General features: G+C 42.3%; 1 protein-coding gene across 2 annotated transcripts in view; it reads right to left on the reverse strand.

The window, feature by feature from the left end:
* Positions 1-9: 9 nt before the first annotated feature.
* Positions 10-23,169, reverse strand: part of ZBTB46 (zinc finger and BTB domain containing 46) — a 47,386-nt gene continuing 24,226 nt past the window's right edge. Inside the window, exons 4-9 of one of the 2 annotated variants that reach the window (XM_026862057.1) lie at positions 19,754-20,035; positions 13,630-13,802; positions 12,396-12,447; positions 11,996-12,304; positions 5,548-5,723; positions 10-450 (exon numbers count right to left, since the gene is read on the reverse strand). In XM_026862057.1, the coding sequence (XP_026717858.1) occupies positions 64-450; positions 5,548-5,723; positions 11,996-12,304; positions 12,396-12,447; positions 13,630-13,802; positions 19,754-20,035 (1,379 nt within the window). In that variant the 3' untranslated portion in view covers positions 10-63. The remainder of the gene's footprint in view (positions 451-5,547; positions 5,724-11,995; positions 12,305-12,395; positions 12,448-13,629; positions 13,803-19,753; positions 20,036-23,169) is intronic. The other variant, XM_026862058.1, reaches the window with a different exon arrangement.

The raw sequence follows: 23,169 nt of genomic DNA on the forward strand, positions 1-23,169 counted from the left end.
CCCCCTACAAACAACAGAGCGAAACGAAACCCAACCAACCAAAAAAAAAAAATATATATATCCCTAAGAAATCCAGGTAAAATCCTTGTCGTTCTCCCCAGAGTTGTCCTGCTCCTGCGGAGAGTCGACATCTTTGTCATCATCTAAAATCACGTCATCTTGTGACATTCCTACGTCATCCTTCCACTTGATGTCGTCGTCGTCTCCCATCTCCTCGTCTCCTTCCACTTTGATGTCATCCGGGTCTTCCATGTACTGCCCCTCCCCGGGGTAGCACTCGTCTGGGGACCCTTCCCCGCCGTTGTGGTCCAGGTGACCCGCGATGCCTCGGCCAGAGCAATCGGCACAGACTCCGTGGCGGCGCGAGCCGTGTTTAATCCCCACGCTGGCCGCGGACATGAACACTCGGTTGCACACTTTGCAGACGTATTTTTTATCTTTGCTGTGGACCTGGAAAAGGAGAACGATCGGAAAAAAAGTTAATGCCAAGGGAGGCGGATGGAGAGCCGCGGGGAAGGACGCGCTCCCCCGACCTCGCCACCGCAGCCCACGAGCGCAGCCCGGGATCGTCACGGGCTTCCAGCACGAACTCAAAGCCACTCTGATTAATTCAGCCCTCAAATGGTGTCACACAACGGAAAAAGCCTTCTGAGACCGCCTTCGGATCATCGAATGAGTAGTTTTGAGAGGCGCTTTTATCACTTAATTTTTTTTTCCTCTCTTTTCTCGTTGTTTTTCTGGGGTGCAACAGTTGCACTGCAGCATCACCGCGAGGAAAACTTTCCACGGTACAACCCCCCCCCCTGCCCCAGCCCAAGCGCTGGCTCTCTGCGGAGCAAGAGCAGAACCACCCGTCATCAAACCGCTGTTAACATCACGGTAATTTAGCGGTTTCTCTCCTGATCCCACTGCTGCCAAGAACCAAAGAGCAGGGGCACCGTTAACACATCCTGTATCTCTAAGAAAATGCAGCCGAATGCACTTGTAACCTTATTTCTGACTGCTTCGGTGGCTGAAAAGTGGTTTGTCACAAATGTTTCTGTTCTATAGATCAGGCTGCATTTTATGTCTGAAAATAACAGGCGCAAGGAGCTATCACACTTACAGAATAAGCAGTAAGTGGGAAAATGCTCTGTAGGATACCAGAAATCACTTCGAGATTCAAAATTCACCACACAATGAGGAAAAATTACATACTTTGAGAAGCACAAAAACACCTAATCAAAGGTGAAACCTGTTGCTGGCCACTTTTGCCATGTGTAGAATGAAAAGAGCTTGCTCAAAACGTTCACCTGCTCCTCTATCTCCCAAAGGAAACAGCCAAAGCTCCTGAATTCCACCACGAGGAGCCTCATCAGGTACTTTAATTTATATACATACATATATATATAAAAAATACACATATATATTCACTTTATCTATATATAGTTTAGTCGAAAGGGATCTACAACAATCCTCGACTGCCTGAGTACTTCAGGGCTGACTGATACAGATTTTATATATTTTATTTTATATATATATATATATATATATATATATTCTTTGGGTTTTTATGTATTAACACCACACCAGGACAGCCCAGGAGCGTGCCTTGGCCAGCTCGGGGTTGTCCCAAGCAAGCACTCATGCACACCATCAGCTACCAGAGCCTCGTGGCACATCACGCCAGAGCCTAATCCTTTTCTGAACTCATTTTTTTCTTCCCATGCTCGCCACGGCTTGTAGGAAAGGTTTTGCCGGTTAAACTCGCCTTGGCTTGGAAAAGTCCTTCCTTTTCTTTTAAACTAGCTGCCTGGCGAGGCCAGCTCCCCGCTGCTGCCCCCGCACGGGACCAGATTCTCTGCAACCCTCCGCTCCCAACACCCTGCAAGCCAAAGGTATTTGGGAAGAGGACAGACTGACCCATCGCACCCCCTCAGCCCTCGCTACCACAGGACACTCGTTCGGGCTTTGTACCGCCCCGGTCCCAGCCGTGTTCAAAGCCCACGAGCTCTTCTGATGTGCTCTGGCTTCAGGTTTCCCTCGCTCTGAGCTAGTCCCCGCGATGGATTCTTCAGCTGCATCACGCAAAGTCATTGTATTTTATTTTTCTTTTTTTTTTTTTTTTTTTTTTTTTAAATTTTTTTTTTTTTTTAAACTACGTGTAAGCTTTTTTAAAAGCAGTTGGACAGGGCTGGTCAAAGTCATCTAACAACATCTATAGGCATCCCTCATTTTTAACTGTTAGAAGAATGATTTTCAGGCATCAAAAGCTGAATAGGATTACAGAAGGTGGTCAAGGGTGCAGAATAGGGCTAAAAGAGCCGTACAAAAAAAGGAAGCAATAAAACAGGTACCAAAGCAATGAGTATTTCTAATATCTCTTTAAAAACTGATGACTTCTCTCCCTCTTTTCCCACGCTGACAGTTTAGTCAGCGTATTTGAAGTGAACCACGTTACTGGATGGAGCTGAGCAGAAATTAATCTTATTTCCCTTACAGCCAAATCAGTAAATATTAAACACAGAAACGGTGTCTGGCCCTCAGTATCTGAAAATGCCGTTAGAAAGATCGTATAATAACTAAATACTATTCCAAGGGAAAGAAGGGAAAAGCGTGCTGACAACATTCTGAATTTCCCCCCCAAATTTTAAAAATGGGTTAAGTTCTCGGAAATAAAGTGACGAAGGCAACCAGCTGGCACGACAAGGTGTTCCCTGCTGCAAAGCTAGGAACAGGGCTTGAAATCTGTGCGCTTGCAGCAGGGCTGAGCTCCCCACCTGGATCTGCCTCCCGAACACCAGCACCCCCCAAGGAAATAACGAGGGGGGGCGTCTCGGGGAGCAGGCAGTCCCCCGGGCAGATGGCCGGGCACTCGTCCCAGTGGAAGGAGGCGGCAGTGGATGGCGGAGTTCTGAACCCCAGAGCAACTCCTCACGCAAGGCCCTCGATGATCCCGGCGCCAGGGGCTAAACGTTCCCTGAGTCGGGACGCCCCGGGTCACCGGGCAGCAGCTCTGCCCAGGAAAAGGCAGGGATGGAGCAAACTGCCAGGTGGTGTAGTATCTGTAATAACAGCCAAGTCTGCTAAGGATTTATTAATAAATAATAATTTCCAAAAAAATTTTAAAAGCTACCGCGAGGAAACAGAAGCTCACTACGCAAACAAAACTCCTCCCCATCTAAATTTATCCTGTCGGTTCTAAGCAGTCTGCAGTCGCTTGCGATGCTGCGACGGAGCAGGTAAGAAAGTTCAGTACGTACGGAGACAAGTCACTTCAAACTAGAAACAAGTAACTTCTGGTGAAGTTTTTTTTGAAGCTGAAAACCTTGAGAGTATTACAGGGGTAGCGCTTCCTTCTTGAACACAGCTGTTCGCTGCAACGGGGTGAGAAACCTCAGTTTATGCTCTGCCACCGCACAGAAATATCACTTGGGATGCAAATATTTTGGAAAGAAAATTTTGTTTTACTTTAATATTCCGTTTCAAAGAAAACACGCATTTCTATTCAATTTATATATTATATAAAGACTGTAAAAATATGCTTTTTAATCCGAGTTAAACTAAAATAGTCCCTTTTGGCTTTGGTTACCAGTTGAGGAACTGAGAGAAACAAGGTTTTTGGTGTGTTAAACCTACTTCCTTCTCCTACATGTTATTTTTATAACACTTTTTTTTTTTTTTTTTTTTTTTTAATTTGACACACACCAGCATTCATCTTTACAGATTCACCCGAGAGTTGGCAATTAAGCCCCAAAACATCAGACGCACCGGAAATAAGATGACAAGAGAAGTGTATGAAGCCAGCAGTTAATCTTGCCACAAGCCCTTCAGACAGCCTGCACAACTGCTTGTGTAAATGAAGATCACGGTGCCATTTGCATATAAGAAAATACCCCTTTTCAGAGCTTCACTTCAAAAGAAACTTCAGATAAATAATGAAACTGGAATTTTTCTGGGGCCTTACACAATACCCAAAAAAAAACCCCCTCAAATCTGTGTCTTTTTTTCTTTAATTCATCCATGCCTTGGAGTCATTTATGGCTCTTTGGAAATGAAAACAAAATCGGTATTGTCAAGGCTGCACTTTTTTTCAGGAATTGCCACTAAAAATTTGTAATCCAGCTGGTATTTTCTAAATTAGCTTCCTTCCTGACATAAAAGAAGTCAGAGAGCGATTCAGACAGACATATATCCTTCTCCTGTATGTGTTCACAAGTGGCTGATTTCATCTCCCTGGGTGTCTAACAGAACTTGGAACTTCACACTCAACAGAACCAAGTTGCTCACCTAAAATGATACCAGCAGCAAAAAAAAAAAAAAAAAAAAAAAAAGAGAACTAAATTTAATTTGCAGAGCACCTCAGTTTCATTCCTGCAGGCTACCGGGCATTTCCCTGCCTTCCCCATGGTATGTAAAAATATGCTGACTCTCATTAGTACAGAATTCACAGAGCAAGAAAAGGAATTGCAAATTCTGTGCCACCTGAAGCAAGCTGCATTGCTGCTATCAAACTGCCTTTGCAGGCAGGTCTGCCAGGGGACGCACGCGCTCGCAGGACTGGCACAAGGCACTCAAGTTCTTTTTACAACCAGGAAAACATTAACTACTCTAAGCACAACCTCCTCTGGTAAGATGTATTTACACTGAAAATTTAATACATACTATAAATAGGATACATGTAGATAATATAAATATGGAAAAAGTTGTTTAAATGACCTCAACAAACCGATTCTCAGTCACTGAAACTGTCAATACTCTTTTTTTTTTTAATATCTCGCTGTATTAAAACCTCAGAGCTACCATCCCCAGTATTTAAAAAAAAATAAATTAAAAAATCATGTTTTCTTTACAACCTTAATTAGAGGGACACCAGAACTTGCTGGTGTGCATTACTGAAATAATTACGTAGAAACTATTTGCTCTTCCTCAACATCACCTCTAGCTTTTGCTCTTCCTCAACATCACCTCTAGCTTTTCCTCTTCCTCAACACCACAAAGCTTTAAGAAACCACTTTAAGATATTCAAATTCATTCTTCCCTGAAAAAAAAAAAAGCAGTTTGGCTTAAAATTTTGTTTCTGAGGAAGTTGTGAAAAGCCAGACAATGGCACCAAGCAGGCTCCTCACTGGAGCAGCCGTCTGTAATAAGGCGTAACGTTATTTTTGATAACTAAGCACTGCCAGACCAGAGTAGCTCTGCCTTGAATTCTTCTTGCTGAGTGACTGATTTTAAAGCTTTCTGCACAGAGTCACTCAACCTATTAAAAAAAAGGGAAAAATTCCTTTTCCATCCTGAAGACAGCATTAGGTATTCTCCCTCCTGGGAAGGAGAGGGCTGCGGGGCTGGAAGCCTCCGGCTGAGCGAGGAGAGCAGGTGGAGATTAGCTCTGGATGAACAGGCAGCAAAACACGGGGCCTTTGAAAGGTGGAGGGAAGAAAAGATACTGGAGAAGCCTTCAGAGGAGCCCCGGAGGGGAAAACCTAAGCCAGAGGAAGCTCCTGTTATCTGTCCCCCGAACAAACGGGCCCGGCTGCCACGCCGCCCCCCTGGCAGGGGCACTCTTACCAAGGTGTGCCGCTTCATGTGCTCCCGGCGGGTGAACTTCTTCCCGCAGATCTCACAGGGATAGGGCCTTTCCCCCGTGTGGGACCGCATGTGTCTCTTCAGGATGCACTGGTGCATGGCTGAAAAACTGCAGTACGGGCACTTGAACTTCTTCCTGATGACTGTGAACTCGTTGACTGGAAGAGAGCAAGAGGAAGACGCAGGTTACTTGTGGAACGTCTCAAAACAGTCAGTCTTCTTGTTTACTATTAAACTAGTTCACTGTGAAATCACATTGTCACCTCTTAACCATCTACAATTTTTTTAATCCTTATATTATTGCACTTATTCAAGCTAAGAACTTCAAATACCTTCACCAGAGAAGCCTCCGAACAAACCAATGCACAACGGTCTGTAACACACATTGCCTAACGCTTGCTAAATGGCAAATAAAAGGGCTGACAATCTGCCATAAGTCTGGCTTATCATAACGAATTAGCCTAAAGATCAAGATCTAAAATTCTAACACTAATATTTAGTGTTAGAATTATTTAGAAGAATAGTCTTATTTAGAAGAAGTTACTAGCCACGAACAGAAAACCACAAACGTTCACACCCTGACAGTGCCCTGCGCTTTGGTTTTATATTTATGGGGTGATGCAGGAACATCATCATACACTTGAGGAGCATTTCAGCGAGGGTGCAGAGACCAAGGATTACCCAGAAGAAACACACTCTACATTATCCAACTCTCAACTACTATGAGCACATATATAGAACTATAAAAGGATGCTTAATATCGAATTAGGGCACGATCCTTGCAAGCCTCCTGATAAAACAATTTGATGGACTTTTTTTCTGCCCCCCCACCCCCTTCCCCAACCGTATTTAGCTGAACTAGAAAAGGGATGAATTCTCTGAAGTCATTCTGACATTGTTGATTCTTTTCTTCTTGTCATCTCCACAGAAGCGCGCTGGAAGCGGACCCAGGGGACACAAACAGTATCGACAGCCCAAGGGTCGAATTTGCCAGCAGAAGGCACGTGGCAGCTGCGGTGGTTATTTCCTCCTCCAACCAATGTGAAAGTGCCACATGCAAAATGCAGCAGGTGAAAACAGAATTATTTGCTCCTCCCTGAGGACATCCACCCACTCTAAAGTTTGGAAGTGACTGCCCACCTGGATATGATCTTAAATCTCCACCTTCTAATAATGCTGTTGCTTTCCCTTAGCATGTTAATTTTTCACATTTTTACCCACTTTTCTCCTAATTATTGTTATTTCTCAAAGCAATAACAACGAGAGGGGGGAAAAAAAAAAAAAAAAAAAAGAGCAAGTTCTAGTTCATCACCTTAAGCACACAATCGTGTATGTAAATGGCTCTTGGTAAATGAAGACAGGCCATGTACGAGAGCTGAGGGAGTAAGGGAAGCACCAGACCTACTATATGGCTTCTGAGATACCGAGTACTCTGCAATATTTTTAGATGCTTATTGAAATGTTATCTCCTACAAATGCCCTACCTACTGTGCATGCCCTCAGTATACCTCAGAATAATGCCCTGGGAGTTACACCTTATGCTGAAAAAACATTACTTAAAAATAGGCTTTTTTCAAGAAAGTCTTCAAGAAAGTCAGTAGGCCTATGTACTCAGTGTCCTTCAATGCCTAATTTGGGGGCTTTTCTTCTAAAATTTCCTTCGTCTCGTATTTGCAATACGGATAAAACAACGTGAAAAGTACTTTCGTGGCTCCTGTGCAAACTCCATGACACTACTGAGACATCTTTACGTAAGGTAACACCACCCCTTCTCGATCAGAACAAACATTTCAACACAAGCTCACCTTAGAAGTATTTTCAGAAGTTTTTTATTGTTCTAGTGCAGACTAAAAGCACGGTTCGAGATCAATCTTGAAAGCTGCTGTGATACTGATTTTGTCTTAGCATTTGTTTTGACTACCTGGGATTAAAGCTATCCTCCACGCTTTGATTAGCAGTTTGAATTGGATCTAATATTCTCATACTCTTTTTCTTGTGTCCCCAACTTGCTGCTTTGGAGGTCCACCCTACAGGTGGTTTTTTTTTTTATTTGGTGGGACTTTTTGCAGCACATTTTGTGAAGCTGTCAGGAGAATTTTCTAGCTCAAGGAAGAAAAAAAAACCAAACAAACAAAACCAAACTCTACTCACTTGGGCCATGGCTGCAATACTGATGACGGGGTAAGTGAACGCTAAAGAATATTTCACTCACCCATCAGTAAAGATTATTCACTGCGATCGGGTGGAATTTGGAAGGGCTGGTTTTTGAGTGACTGTGCACTTGCAGTGCTTTGGGAACCTCCCAGAGGACGAACTTCAACATGGCCCATTGCCCAGAGCCTTGTGCAAGCTCTTGTTGATAATGTAACCACCCAGCCCTTCCCCAGACCCATCCTGATTTACAAGGTCTTAAACTTTTTTTTTTTTTTAAACAACTAGAATATGAAAACTCTTTCTCTTTTATATTACAGGAAAAGTATTTTTTCTTTTATCGTCTCCTTTAGATTTGTCTATACAATCAGAGGCAAGGAGCCCACCTTCTTCTACAGCAAGTATTAATTTTGTGATACAAAGCTATTTATGATAAATACATTTCCAGTCTGATCTTGCTCAAGCATTAGTGATAGGCCACACACACACACACTTACATTCCCCAGGATCACTATAAACCTATTACTATGAAGTCTAGACAAGGTAAGCAAGCTGTAAGCTGATCAAGGGAAGTCAAGAGGGGCCACGTAACCCTCCTTCCTCCAGGCCAAGGCCACGTCCAGTACTGCTCAACACCACAAACGTGACGTGTAGACCACAGCCAGCGGGGAAAGCCTCTCAGCAAGTCAGGTTTAAGCACCTCACTCCGGAAAACGCTCACATGGAGATCCTGACAGCAACCAGATCCCAAGATTACGAAGCAAAAGTGCTTTAGAGAAGAGAATACCACAAAATCCCTTATTTCCTACATCGCCAGATTGCACCTGATCCTGTCATTTCCTAAATGACCAGATGCCTCCTATCATTTACTGTCCGACCTGTCCCTTCACTTTATAGCCGAGCTCCTGCAGAAACCGCAAAGGCAGCTCCAACCGTTAGGTGCACAACCTGCACCTCTGCCACGGTACTTCCACACACAAATAGCCACAGGTTTCCAACACAGAAATGTATTTCCAACAACATATTGGCAATGCTTTCTGATTCCAGGATCCCTCATGCTTACTTCTGCCTGCATTCAGCTTAAACTGCTCCAGAGTAACATTTTTCAGCTTCTAATACGCTGATATTTAAAAAGTCACAGAACACTTTTTGCAGCTACAGTTTTATTGAAAACTATTTTTTTCTTTCCATCAAACAGCCATGTATTTAGTTCTTGTATCTCCACAGTAAACACCTTAAAAACAAAAGCATTATTAGAAAAATAACTGTATGGCAGAGGTAACAATTCCAAGCTCCTGTGAAACGGATGCACCCCTAAGTACCTATACTTAATGAACAACATACCAGCTTTGGTATGAGTATTATCTTTTGTCTAAATGACAATATTTTATAGAACTCATGTATAGCAGCATTAAGGTCCTAAGAAAAAATCTGCAATGAGATCATCAAGACCATTAACAGCAGCACCACAGGTAACCAGCTACTAGACACAACTACAGGAAGAAGAGCAGCAAAAAGTGGAGAATGTAATACACAGTGCCATAGTGAAAAAAAAAAATCTATGTACTTAACTTCACTAAAATATTTACAGATGATGTGCATTTTTTAAATGGGCACAATAATGCTTGGAAAAAAGCCTTTGGTATTGTCACCGCAATTAACTTTAGTTATTTCACTGAGGCTGTTAAATGAAACAGGTTCCTACGCCCCTGACTTGAGAAGGGAAAGCACTACCGCTGAAACGCTACACTCAAATTTTAAGAGAATTCTTGTCCACTTAATCCTCATTATATTTAAGGTTATAAATAGCAAGGTGCAATTTAACTGTCAAACTTACACGTCTTCCCATGCCATTTTCGAATGCAAAAATCCTGCTTTCAAAAAGTTTTCTAAGCGAACTCGCTAAGCCTCTGCTATGTTATACCCTATGGTTCTAACATTTTAAAAAAACTCCCCGTGATCCTGAAGAGAAACACTGGAAATTCTCAGTGCTGAACTCAGGAAGCCCTCTGATGTACAGGCCAAGTAAAATACTACTTAAACCTCTATTAGAGAGAATGAGTTGACCTGACTATAGAGAAAAAAAAAAAAAAAAAGAGTTCCATGTTGAATTAAATCCTCAAATATGAGAAAAATGAACAAACATGAAGTGTCAGTAACTATTATCACAACGAACGAATCCTTTTAAAATTTGCTGAAGTTACTTTTGCTGGCATCTTACTTTTCCAATTCAGACAAGTCCTACCATGCTGCTCCCAGATTGCCAGGTAAGACTCACTGTGGCCAAAACTTTCTCTTCTGGCTCAGCCTTCTCCTCCCTCACTTGCTGGTTCTTTAAGAGCAAAATAAATGACAAAGCAATTAAACTGACATCTGCAACAAGGGAAGCTGACAAACTATAAACTACACACATTCACAGACAGCCACGATCCACGATGCCAAAGATGTCAGTGGGAACAAGAGTGAGAAAAATGAACGAGATTTTGCAAAAAAACATAAAATTTAAGGAAAGTGAAGTATGGTGCACTACACTGATTATACAGGAACATGTTCTCAAATCTGACCGTGCCCTGCGGAAACAAAGAGGAAGAACTAACTAAGCCAAGGAGGGAAACTCTGGCTTCCCGACCCTACAAATCCAGCTGTGAGGGGCAGGGAGCCGCCTCCCCGAAGCTCCGACTCCCGGCAGAAGGGGCCGGGCAGTGCTGCCCAGGGCGTACCCACTCCCTCGGTACCCGAGCAGCAGGGACCAGGCGATCCCTCGTCCAGCTCTCCACCAAACAGCTCTGCAAGACACTCTCTACTGGAGACCTCCAGGCTGCTCAAGTCCACTTCGTGCACCGCCAAGTATTTCTCGGTTTTGTCTCCCTGAGATGCAAAAACATTATGGAAAATAACTTCTCTGAAGAACTCTACAGACCATTTGTAGAAGTTGCTTTAGTCTCCTCGGCTGCCTGTCTCACACGTTAAGGAAAGCAACCCTACAACGCCACAGCTCAAGCTGCTGACAAGCTGTGTTGTACACAGAGCAGCTGGGAAGCACTACGCTTAATTCTGCTACTTTCAGTTCACAGTTACTATAATCTGGTTTTGCATGTAAATATATAGCAAGAGATAGAGAAATATTTAATCTTTAAAAAAAAAATAAATTCATATAATAAAAACTACAGTAAGACTTCTACCTTCCAGTAACAACCATTACTGATTTCTGTATGCACACCCTAAGTTACAATTAGACCTTCTGGGTAAAGCCTCCTCTCCTCAGTTTCAAGAACATGCATTCAGTCTGGCTGACTTAATTACATTATATAAAACAAACGAGTCGGAAAAATTTACAGAATTCCTGAAAACCACAGCCGTACTCCGGTATAATTTTTTTTGAAGTCCTAAAAGCACTCAAACCTAGCATCAATAAAATACACAAGCCCTGTGACAGCTTTCAAGCCCAAATGATATACCTTGTTACACATACGAACAAGCAGCAGGTTCTTCTCCTTTAAATGACATAGAAAACCAGACTTTACAGCTTACAGGGCTGAGCAACCCAGTGCTTTCAGAGCCCCTAATCTCAAACTGAAGCACCCTGAAATGCCCTAATTGTCTAACGGGCACAACACTAGAACAGAACTCAGAAGACTGAATTCTGTTATTAATTCTATTGCTACCATGCTCAACAAGCTGAGGTATGTTATTTTCCCAGGGAATACGAGGAAAACATCACCATTTCTTTTATAAAGCACTTTGAGATCTACTGATTTAAAAAAAAAAAAAAAAGTTTAAGGCAGTATAAGCGCACAGCATGACCACACCAATGAGAGCCAAAGTGCCCGCTAGATGGACTGACAAAAGTTATTTTTGCACAAAAACTGCACCGTGGCTGCAGTTACACAGTATGTGGAACCAGCACGTTATCATCCTGACCAGCTTTGGGGAGTTACTCTATTGAATTACACCTGTGGGTACGTTCGTTCGCAGCACAAGAACCACGGAACAATTTGCTTTTCCTAGTTTTAAGTGTCTCGTTTACACGCCAGGAGCTACGTGTCCTCAGGATCCTCGTTTCGTCCTACACTCTCCAAAAGCTCAAACCCGCCCAGCTGGGCAGAGCCCAGGTCACACGCTTTCACGTGGCTAGTGAGTTTCTTCTGTGTACCGAAGCCCTTGCCACAGAAGAGACAGACAAAAGTACGCTCGTTCGAGTGCACAGACATAAGATGCCGGTTTAAGTCTGTCTTGTCTCGAAACAGCTTGGCACAGATAGGACACTGCATCTTCTTACAGTTGAAGTGGATGGTCTTTTCGTGTCGATCCATGTTTGATTTCAGAGTGAAGCTGGCGGGGCATTTGGAGCACTGGAAGCGGGCGAGCTGGCCAGGGGACACGCTGTCAGCAAGGCCAGGCCGGGAGCAGTCGAAGTCGAAGGGGAGAAGCATGGAGAAAGCATGCTCGTGGATGTGCTCCTTCAGCTCTTCAGCACACTGGAAAACCCTCCTGCAGAAACCACAGGTCAGCCTCTTGCCCAGGGCTGAATCCAGGAACAGGCCATCAGCGGTTACATCCATGTCTTCCGATCTCGAAAAACTCGTATCTAAAATAGAAATACGCAGAGACACGCACAAATCAGTGTCTTCTGGTTTAAGTAACGATAGTTTAAAACAAATATTTTTCTCTCTACTTACTCGAATCGGAGTTATCGAACTGCCAAAGTGCTAAAAATCCATCGTAAGCGGCCTGCAAATGAAAAGCATACTGAAGTTAAGGCAAGCACCGACGAGGACACGACTTTGCAGTTAGTGCTGACTCCCATCTCGTCACAGCCTTTGCCCCTTCTTTCAGGGAAACTCATCATCGGACGTGGCAACCCTACTTGTCCTCACAAAGCTGGCACTGTCGAAGCAGCTAAGTTCACTGGGCCCGATTTTGCAAGGTTCGGTGTTTTGAAGACAGTAATCAACGTGTCTGGCTAGGTCCTGGGTACCTACTCCGTTTCCAATCCCGTAAGCATCTGTAGCTCCCACTCAGGGCAGTAGCAAACGCTGGATAGAAAATTTTTAGCAGATACAACAGAACTGGAAAATTTTCCCTCAGCCATACATAGCCACTTTTTCTTTCCACATAGAAAAGCCCATAGAACACAAACACCTTCTGCGTGGTTCCCTTTATGCAATGCTCTCTGGCATTGCTGATCCAAATTACTAATAAAAGCTGATTATTTTTTTTTTTTTTTTAAATTTTTTTCCTTAAACCATTTGCAGTATGCCGGCGTGTGGCAGATGGCAGCCCTCTATGAGGCAGAGGCATGATGAAGCCTGGACAGGTCAGCTGGAGACTGGGCAAGCGACTACCAGCCATTCTGACCAGCTCACTTTGCTCTAAGGTGACTGCAGAGAAAAAAAAAAATAATCTGTGTTTCCACCCATTTGTTTAATAGAACTAAAGCATCATTCAAAAATATTAAGAATAAGAAAAGCCACAGAAAGCTATGGATTTTGTGTCAAATTCCTGACTCCTCTAATGCAGAAAGCCAGCTTGCTTCTATCCAAATTTAGACAGAAGAAATCCAAATGCAAAACACCCAAGCAGGCAATGGATAGCTGGGGTCTCGGCTATCTTTATGCCATTATTATATTCTTGTATGCAATGTTTTGTAAACAAAGGGATTTACAATAAAATACAGTTTTTTGAACACAAGTTCTGTTGAGGTAAGGCAGAAAGACTAAAATTAGGACAGCACCAGCCCTGACCTCAGACTTCTAGTTTTAAAATACACTGTTATTTAAAAAAAAAAAAAAAAAAGCTAACAAATCAAAGCGTGAAGTATTACGGTCTTTCGAAGTATTGCTAACTGGGGAGAATTGGATTAAACAAATACCTCTGCATTTAAATTTCTTGTGTTTTCCCCCACAATCTTACCTGGCTTGAGGAAGGCACCTCTCCTTTTATCATGGTTTCTGGTGACATTTCACCAGAAGAGCAGATCTCGGGGGGGCTCTGAGTGGCAAGGTGTGATGAAGGCAGCGGGGGAGATGGTGCTTCCACTTTGCCATCACATTCGCCCCTTGAACGATTCAAGTTGGTGCCAGGCCCTGGGGAACACAGGAAACGAATCTCACCCACGTGAACTAGCACCAGCTGGTGGTTTTAAAAAAGGCCTTGCAAAGGCAGCGCACCAGCACTCGCAGCTTATCTTCTGTCAGTGGGAGGGAATGCAGCAGGGCAGTGATGCCAGGCTTTTTTTTTTTTAAAAAAAAAAAAACAACCAACCAACCAGCCTCCCCACCCAAAACGCCTCGTCTGTGTGTGATGTATGGAGTGGAGTTCTATCGCGTGGCGCCGTCACTAAAGAGTCCGTCGGGAGGAAGCAGCACAGAGCAGCACAAGTATCCAGAGCAATCGCTTTTCTGAGAGACACCCCTCGGAGAAGCACCATTTCAAACACGTACATTTTGATCTTTAAGTCACGCACCCACGAACTTTATTCTACTACTAAATTTCTCAAAAATTTATGTCAAAGCTTCAGATCTCAAGATTTGACCGTGGTGTTTTATTGAATATAGTACTGTCAGTCCTTGATCTCAAAGTGCTTTACAAAAGATTGGAAAAAAAAAATTCCTTTCATTCTACAGTTAGCAAGCATAGAAGTTCAAATATTTGTACAAAACTATTCAATTATACGTGACAGTCGTTACATTCCAAAAATCTAGCACAGTTAAAAAAGCAACCATCATTGGTTTGGCCGAAGCAGAATCTCACCCTCTTGCCTACGCTGCAGCGCAGCCAAACGGGAGACAACGTTCCAGAAACTGCACTGATAATCAGTGACAAATCTACGTGCAAATAAAGATTGCGTAATCAAGATCGGCGTACGTTACAAGTTGTTAAACAGACTTTAACACGCACCTTGAGCGAATATTGGAATGACATACCGAGCAGATCGTTATTTTCGAAAAGCAAGCAGGAGAAATCGGAAGCAGATATGGCATAAAAGTAAACAAATTTGTATTTATAGCACTCTATGCCCTAAAGGCTTTTTTATTTCTAACACAAAAGACTCTGATTGAAACCTTTACAGATATAAAAAACACACTCTTTAATACAGCTACAAATAACAAGTCAAAGTTTATACTATGCCCGAATACAATACACTGTGATCTGGGTCACAACAAAGCATTTGAGTGAAACCACACAAAGGTTTCTAAATGTGAACAATCCCAAACCTAACTTTTTTATCAGCTATCAAAGGAAATTCTGCTCTTGTGCCACAAGCTGGATGTTTGATTTACCTTCCTCCGCTTTGATCGCAGATTGAAATCTTTCACAACTTAGTTAACTCTATTCAAGTGTGATAACAATACTTCCCGTTTTCATTCTGATGGTGCTCATCTATTGCTGTTTTAATTTAAAGGCAAGACAACAAAATGCTAAAACCCTGTGAATTCAAGGTAGGAAAAAAATGGGGGAAAAAGTGAATTTGTCAGTATTTCCTGTCAGAAACTGTTACCAGGAAGCCAGCTCTCCAGGTCCATAGCAGAATTCCAACCTAGACATCCACATGTTCCTTTTTTTTTTTTTTTTTTTTTTTTTTTTTTCCCCCCCTGAACATCCCAAACTGATTCAAACCTCTCTGTTTACATTAAGGCTACACGCTGTGACCATCAGCAGTTTTGAGGCATCTCTGGGGTCCCACTTCCTTAAACAAATGGTATTTTACCATAATGATAAGCCAGCGGTGTCTGGCTTGATTAATTCTTTATTAGCACCTCTAGAGTTACACAGGTTCCTAAGAAGCTATGCACTTCTTCAAGCAAAAGTTAAGGCTGATGAACGAGCAATGAAACGGAGTAAGGAGAACCAATAAAATCAACCACCCCACGTGAGCCACGAAGATGTACGACAAAGTACAAAGATGCTTTTTAAAACAGCAAATGATATTTATTTATTTTCAACAACTGCAAGTAACACAGAGACACCTACATAAACAAACCATATTTTGTACACGAGAACGCAAACGGCACCTGAATTTACATTTTGCCCCGTTCTGACTCGTACTGTGAGAAACCTTTTTCCCTCCTGAATTTGTGTTGAAATTAATTTTATTTAATGAAAAAGTATTTTAACTTCTACATCAGAAAACAAAAGCGCTTTCCTTCAAGTCAGCTTTGCTTGTGAAAGACGGTGCACTGGTTTAGCAGTATTTATATGAATACAGTATTCTCTGACAGCTGGACAGTAAGCTATTGTGGAAAAGAGAAAGGCAAAGGTTATTATATCTTGTTTAAAATTGCATCCATTCTCCCCTAAATCTTCATTTACCATGTACAAAAATTCCACACCAAACTGAATACCTTTAGCTCCCTCTTGGGAGAGTTGACCACTACGTAAAATGTATTCCTTTAACATCCAGTGCAAGTCTAAATTATTGGCTCCGATGAACCACTAACTAAAAATAACGTATTAGCCGGTTTGCCCAAAAGAAAAGGGCTCTGTGTACCATGTAATCACTTGGCCAGCAAGCTTCATAGGAATTGCTTCTATAAACAGTTTCAGTTGCAACAGGGTAAACAGGAAAAGCCAAACATAGACATATAAAAAACTATGCAATGTACTATTCTGAAAATGTGCAAGAGTCGCCCTTTAAGGGAGTCTGTCACCCCAAAAATCTGAAAGCTTTGACCTTTTTTTTTTTAAAAAAAATGAGAAAACAAGGCTGTAAACAAATCAATTCATTGTCTAATGAATATTCAACTTCTCCTTCTCTTGATTACACTTGGCAAAACCAGCTAAAAACATTCAACTAAAGCCTTTGAGACTTTTGTAGATGTGGTGTAACCGTACAGAACAATGCTACCAAAGTTCAGTATCGTAAATGAAATGAGAGACACACCATCAAACCAAGGAGCTCAGGAGAACAGCACTGCTGAAGCTGGAAATCAGCAAAGAATAACCCGCTTTTACAGACAAACCATGAAAACATGTGAAGATGAGATAAACTAAACCTCTTATTTCTTATCTGAAAGACATCCCCAACAGCAAACCATGCAGATTCAGTAACTAATGGTACCCGAGACGACCTCAGTGTTACCCATCAATAACCCATATGTACTTTTTTTTTTTTTTTTCCTGCAAAACCTGCATGTTCTTTAGGTCTGACAAGCATATGAACAATGGTGATCTTGACCATCCACCATGAACATCACAAATTCTCAGAGCCCTTCAGCTGCAGGTTATCTGGTAACTGTGATACCCAGATGGCAAGATATTTAAATTTTCCCTCCTGATTTTAAATTAGCGTGAACTGGTTAACTTTAGAAACGCTGTCCTTCTGTTTGACTACATCACAGTGATACAACACCCCTCTCACACACCCCGGGGTTTGTTTTCCATCAGCAGAATATTAAGTATTTTCACACCTCATACAATCATTACAATGTACAGTGAATTAGGAAAAAAGAACACCGACCAACGTAAAAACCTTGGGGTATCCTCTATTAACTTTTACAGCTGGATGCAGAAGAAAAAATGAAAACTTGTAGTGTATGCAGTAACTCAGAGAGTAATATCCCCTTTAGAAACTGCTCATCAGAATTTTAAACACGTATAATATACCCTTTGGATCTGTCCACCTCCATTAAATCTTTTCCTCCAGAAAAGAAAAATAAATGCGAACACTGCTCTTTACTTACTGTAGTGCTTCGTAAGAGAATACAATCCAGTGAGAGCAGTTAAGATTAAAAACCACATTTGTTAAACTCAAGAGAGATTGATCACTTAAAATTCGTGAAGTTAGTGCATTTCCTTTTTCAAATCAAACAGATGAACACTGTGCTGGTTTTGGGATTTTTTTTTTTTTTTAAATAATCTTTTTCACTGTGCTCCTGCCTACTCCCCCCGCCTTTTTTTTTTTTTTTTTTTATATAACCCAGGACTTAAAATGACTCAACATCCTCAAATTGTGTTTGAAGAAAAATGTGAAAAACACCTACAAAGCTAGCACCAACCTAGTCTCTGCTTTTAGATCTCCAGAATCTTCTTACCATTTGCTTTACTGTCATTTTATACACTGAAAATTCTCATTAAACTTGATGTCCTATTGTATTCAGTAACGACCACTTAAAAGCAAGAGTGTCTTGTATCAGAACATCTTTTTCAAGTGATTAAAATAAATCAATACCTGTGAATTTGAATAAGATGAAAGAAAAAATATGTCCCTTAACTCCCTGCTTCTGTAAAAATCCTCTTAGCAGGCCACAGCCACATCCACCCACTGGTGTGAGAGCTACAGACCCAGCAAGCTGTCTTTTTGTCTTATGCAATTCGCTTTGCTTCCGTAAAGATGAGATAATTGAAGCTTAGCTGAATGAAATTCAAGTAATAGTGAGAGGACTGGAAAATAGGGACCTCAAATACAGGCTGGAAGGACCTGCCGAGCCATCGCACCCCTCGATGAGTAACCTCAATTTCTACCCCCTTTTCTACATGTGTCAATCTTTATTTTAAACTCAGTTGGTCTTCTGCCTACACCATGCCTGTTCCTAAACTCTGCTTCTCGTCTGGTTAGGCAATCTCTAATTTCTAGCCCAGATTTATGACTGCTTTATACTAATTTGTCTTTACGCCAAGTGGCCCTTCAGCTTTTAAGGAAAATCTGAAGTCCTCCAAGCAAGAGAGGGATGATAGATAGAGGGCAGCCCCGTCACTGTTTCAGTTTCTCATGACCGAAGATGAAACCGATTTTGCCTGTCACAGACCCAACACGTGGTGTGTGACTGACCCTCGCAGCCATGCACGGATCGACGCTCCCACCCGCCCCGGTGCCAGCCGAGGGCACCCTTCTCACCACCCGCAACCTGGCGACTGAACTGCTGCTCGGGACCTTTGCTACTGCATCGCAACCAAGGGATTTCCACCCAGGAGCCTGGTTTGAACCGTCTAAATCTCATTTAATTGGGAGATCATTCCATCAGCGAACTACCGTCGAAGAAACAAGAATGTGGCATTAGCAATTCCCCCCAAACGTTTAAGCTGCAGAATGAGGTACAAACATTTATTTTTTTCTCTGAACTTAATATTTTTTAAAAAGTAATTCTACTGTTCAGATATGAGAAGCAAAAAGAGTTACATTGTCCAGTTATTTCCCTCTATCATACAACTCAAGTGACCATTAAAAGTTATCTATCTTTTGCCATTGAGAGAAGATAAAATAAAATAACAGATATCTTAAGTGAACTTTTCATTCCATTTAATTGGTCAATTTTCTCAGTATAGATTAAAATAAACCTTTTCTGCTGGAAACTAACATGTAGCACTCCGAACGCCACCACTTGCTCTGTTTGATGTCACAAATGATATCCCCATCTTCCGAGAATATTATTAAAATACAGCATTAATGATTTTTCTTTCTTTGCGTGCTAGAGAATCAAACTATTTTACGACTGCAATGACAAAAATACAAAAGTGTGCTGAAAAAATAAGCCGTCCACACATAACGGTACACATCAGCTGTCTCCAACAGATCACCAGTAGAGAAACATTCATTTCCATGTGCGGGTATAACAAAACAATCAATAGCTGCTCATTACTCAGAGAGAGGTCTAAAAAGCAAACAGCAGGATGCAAAGATCACGCGATCCACAAAATCACAACTTTTTCTACAGGAGCAACAGTCAAGCCTCCTCTCAACATTAGTTAATTCTGGATTCAAAACCTTTGGAGCTACTTCTGTTATCACAAGGATTCAAATACTCTGTATTGTGTTTCTAAGTACCGTTCCGCAAACAAGTACAAGAGAAATCTGAGGACAAGCACTACATACACATGCACTAAATACTTTTTTCTATGGCTTTGGCAGTTAACATTAAAGTTGGATTGATTACCAGACAGGATTTTTCCAAATTTTACGGAAAGTGGGATTAAGCAGGATTTGAAACTGGATATAAACGTATCGGTAGTAATGAGGAAGTGACCTGTATCGTCTTCTCGCTAAAGATTTCACTTAATGCATCAGTTAACAAAAAAAAATATAAAAACACAAACTTACGAGAGAGAGAATGCGTGCCTTTGGGTAAGTACTCAAACAGCAGAGAACTATCCTCTCCCAGCATGTCGGCTTTCAGCGACAGCAAACTGTTCTTACTCATGAGAGCCGCGCGCAGGTTGGCGACGGTGGCGGCCTGGAGCGCATCCTCCTTCTCCGGAGTGAGGGGCTGTGAGATGTAGCTGCCTTCCCCACCCAGGAGGGCTTCGTCCACGCTGGCGTAGGGGTCCGATCGCTCCACTCTGCTGTCAGAGCTGCTGGGCTCTGTTACCGTCACGTCAGCACCTGCGTGACAAAAAGATGCCGTCAGAGACACAAGCAAAGTCCTGCGACGTGGCTCATCAGCCACGCGGGCCCGTCTGACCACGAGTCCGAACAACCGAGAACCAGGAACTTGTCACCACCTAGTTTGGCTTTATTGTCACTTTTCACGTGAGAGAGCGGTTTCTGGCCCCCTCATTTTCCAACAGCCCGAAGATGAACGTGGCCGTTCAGACCCGCCCCATGCCTGGGGATTTCTGTGCCTCAGGCCGGGGTCCATCCGCACCCCGAACGGGTCAGAACTTCAGTGCCACGTGCTACGATGGCAGGGCAGAGGTAGAGCGATGGGTACAGCCTCCTGTGCCACCCCTAACTGGAGAAAACTTTATTTATTTTAAACAAAGATTTCAGGATAGTCTGCTAGCACTGAAATGACATTCAAACGTTTAAGTCCTGTTTTTCCGTAATTTTACTCCCGTAGTTCAAATTTTCATTCCTTCCTTTCTTCCCCATGACGAAGGTTTTGAAAAATCCAGTAATAAACACCCTGTAATAGTGGACTGCTAATTAGTAGAGATCCCTTGGGGTCACTTATCTGAAAAATACACAGTAATAAGTGGTTCCCAGCATCTATCACAGGGTGGGTTTTATACAGAAGCGATGCCGTTAAAAACAAAAAACAAAGACACAGATGAGCCACTTGACAACAGGTAGCTACAAAGAAGCTGCATAAAAAGCGTGACAATTAACAAAAACATCAGCTAATGAAGCCAAACAAAAAAATGAAAAAGTTATGGTAAGGCTAATTCCTCCCTGTATAAACAGTTTATTTTTGCATTTTGGGGGAGGTCTAGTTAAAGATTCTAATTTGAACTTTGACTTTCTTATAGTCTTAAATAATTTCTGTATTTTTATGCAAAGAAACGTGACTCTTACACTCCTCTCTGCTCTTCACAGGAAACAATGACATTACCTACAAAAAGGGCTGTTACCCTGTTTATAAAGTGTGTAAACCCAATTGCAATTATCTATTCCAGAATCTGCAGCAGCAGAACAGAGGTGACACACTCAAAACCCAGTCAAGGACCTGGCAAGCAGGGCTAAAGCTTCCCAACAAACAGATGCCTTTGTAGAATTTGTACTATCAAGATGTAGGGGGGAAAAAAAAAATTCCAAATCCAAAGAGAAGGTATCGACAAAGAGTGATCAGATGGAAAAAGAAGTTTTGCAGATCCTGAACATTTTTTTGCCTCCTAGTTCAAAGTACAGTTAAATCCACTTAATGCGAGAGGCGACTATTACAGTTCAAACTAGTGGTATGACACGCACACAATTAACGCTCTGCTGCTTTCACAAATTCATCTCGCACTTCTCTGGGTATGGAATTCAGGGGTTGCCCGTACACACCACAGCAATCAGCTTATTCCTGCACGAGTTTCACAGCAGCAGAGCTCACGAAAAGGGAAGAGTGTGGCGCACCAGCACCCGGCTGTAGCGTTCGACAACTTCAAACCAGGGCAAGACATCAATCTACGCAGCCTTATTAAAAATGCTAATGAGGACACTGGTACAGTGCCAACCTCCTGTAACCTGGAAAACAGCTAAAGGAAGATTATTATTTTCATCTCATTTTACAGGTGGTAACTGCCAGAGAAAGACGTGGTGACTTGCTCGAGGTGTCCAGCCCGCGGAGCTGGGATCAGTCTGAATTCCCCAGCCCCAGCCAAGGTCACGCCAGATCCCTTAACACATTCAGATTCACTTTACTGGGCTGTGCTGTACTGCCAGTACCTCTTACTGGTAAGTTTTTCCACTTCCTTTCAAAAACAAAAAGCCTCAAAGCAAACAATAAAGAAGAAAACAATCATTAGCAGAGTACTCCTACACCCCGGAGATGTAAGGAATACCCAAGGCTGGGGGCTGCAAACACACCAGCAGCAACTCTGCAAACTATCAGAGAGGCTCTTTAAACCAAACCATTTTCCCTCCTCCGTCTGCGTTTTGCTTCTATAATCTCATATGATCCGTTTTATCAAATCCTAGCCAAGAAGAATTCAATTGCTTTGAATTTTTACATATTTTGTCACGCCTCTGTCACCGAGTGAGCGGTTAACAGGTATATGCATTTCTCTAGATGATAACGAAGTTTGTTTTAAAAACAAACATTTCCACATAAAGGGAAGTTACGAGAGTTTAAAAAACGGCAGCTGCTACCAAAAGTGGCAGAAGAAAGTAAATTCTAGCCCATTAAACTGCTAATGTAACAGTCAGCTTTATCAAATCAAAGCCATTCCTCTGCTCCTCACCACCCACACGGCAAATCACAGCAAATAACTCAGGCCAGAAAGCGTGTTTGTCAACAAAACGGTGTGGCCAAATAACGGGGCAGGCAGTAAATCACCTTGAGTTTTCTCCCGTCCTTTTTCACAGCCTATTGCAGATGCTGATTGACAGTTGCCAGAATCTGCTGCTGCCTGCTGCACATAAACACTAATTGCTAAAACACGCAGATTAATTGTAACCACAACAAGACATTAAATGTTCCTCAAAAGCCAAGATTAGAGACAGACAGTGAAATAGAGGCTTTAGAGCTTCCAGCTTTTATAGCTGATGTAACCTAATCAAATACATATTAAGGCAAAATAAATATCCACTTAGTCACAGAAGTACTAAAATATTCTCAGTGCACCAAAACCCAAAAATGCATGAAGTTCCTCTTCACAGCGCCTCCAAAACCACTTCTCCCTTTTTGCTGGAATACCGCTTCTTTTACAACATTTAGCCAAAGAATTATATGAATCAAAAGTATCCGTCACTTCCTGGTAATCTAAACTGTTTACTACAGTGCTTCAGCAGTACATAAACCAAGCTTTGGTAAATGAGCTTCTATTCTGCAATTATTCAAGGCAGCGGGTCACATGGCAGCCCGAGAGCTCCATCCAACTCCTCCACATCTCATTTTTCACACCGCTGAGACAGTCCCTGCGACTGCCCGGATTCCAGGCACCGCTCGCAGGAAATCCCGATCGGGGGCAGCAAGCTAAACACGGGATTAATGCTGCTCTAAAAAACCAAGCTCATTAGTCTCTTTAGCAAATAATTATTTTGCAGTTATTCTACTACACCAGCCTACTTTCCAAAACACGGAAGCTTTAGAG

This window comes from Athene cunicularia (genome assembly GCF_003259725.1).
Source record: "Athene cunicularia isolate RWA chromosome 20 unlocalized genomic scaffold, athCun1 chr20_part1, whole genome shotgun sequence".
NCBI classification, from domain to species: Eukaryota; Metazoa; Chordata; class Aves; order Strigiformes; family Strigidae; genus Athene; species Athene cunicularia.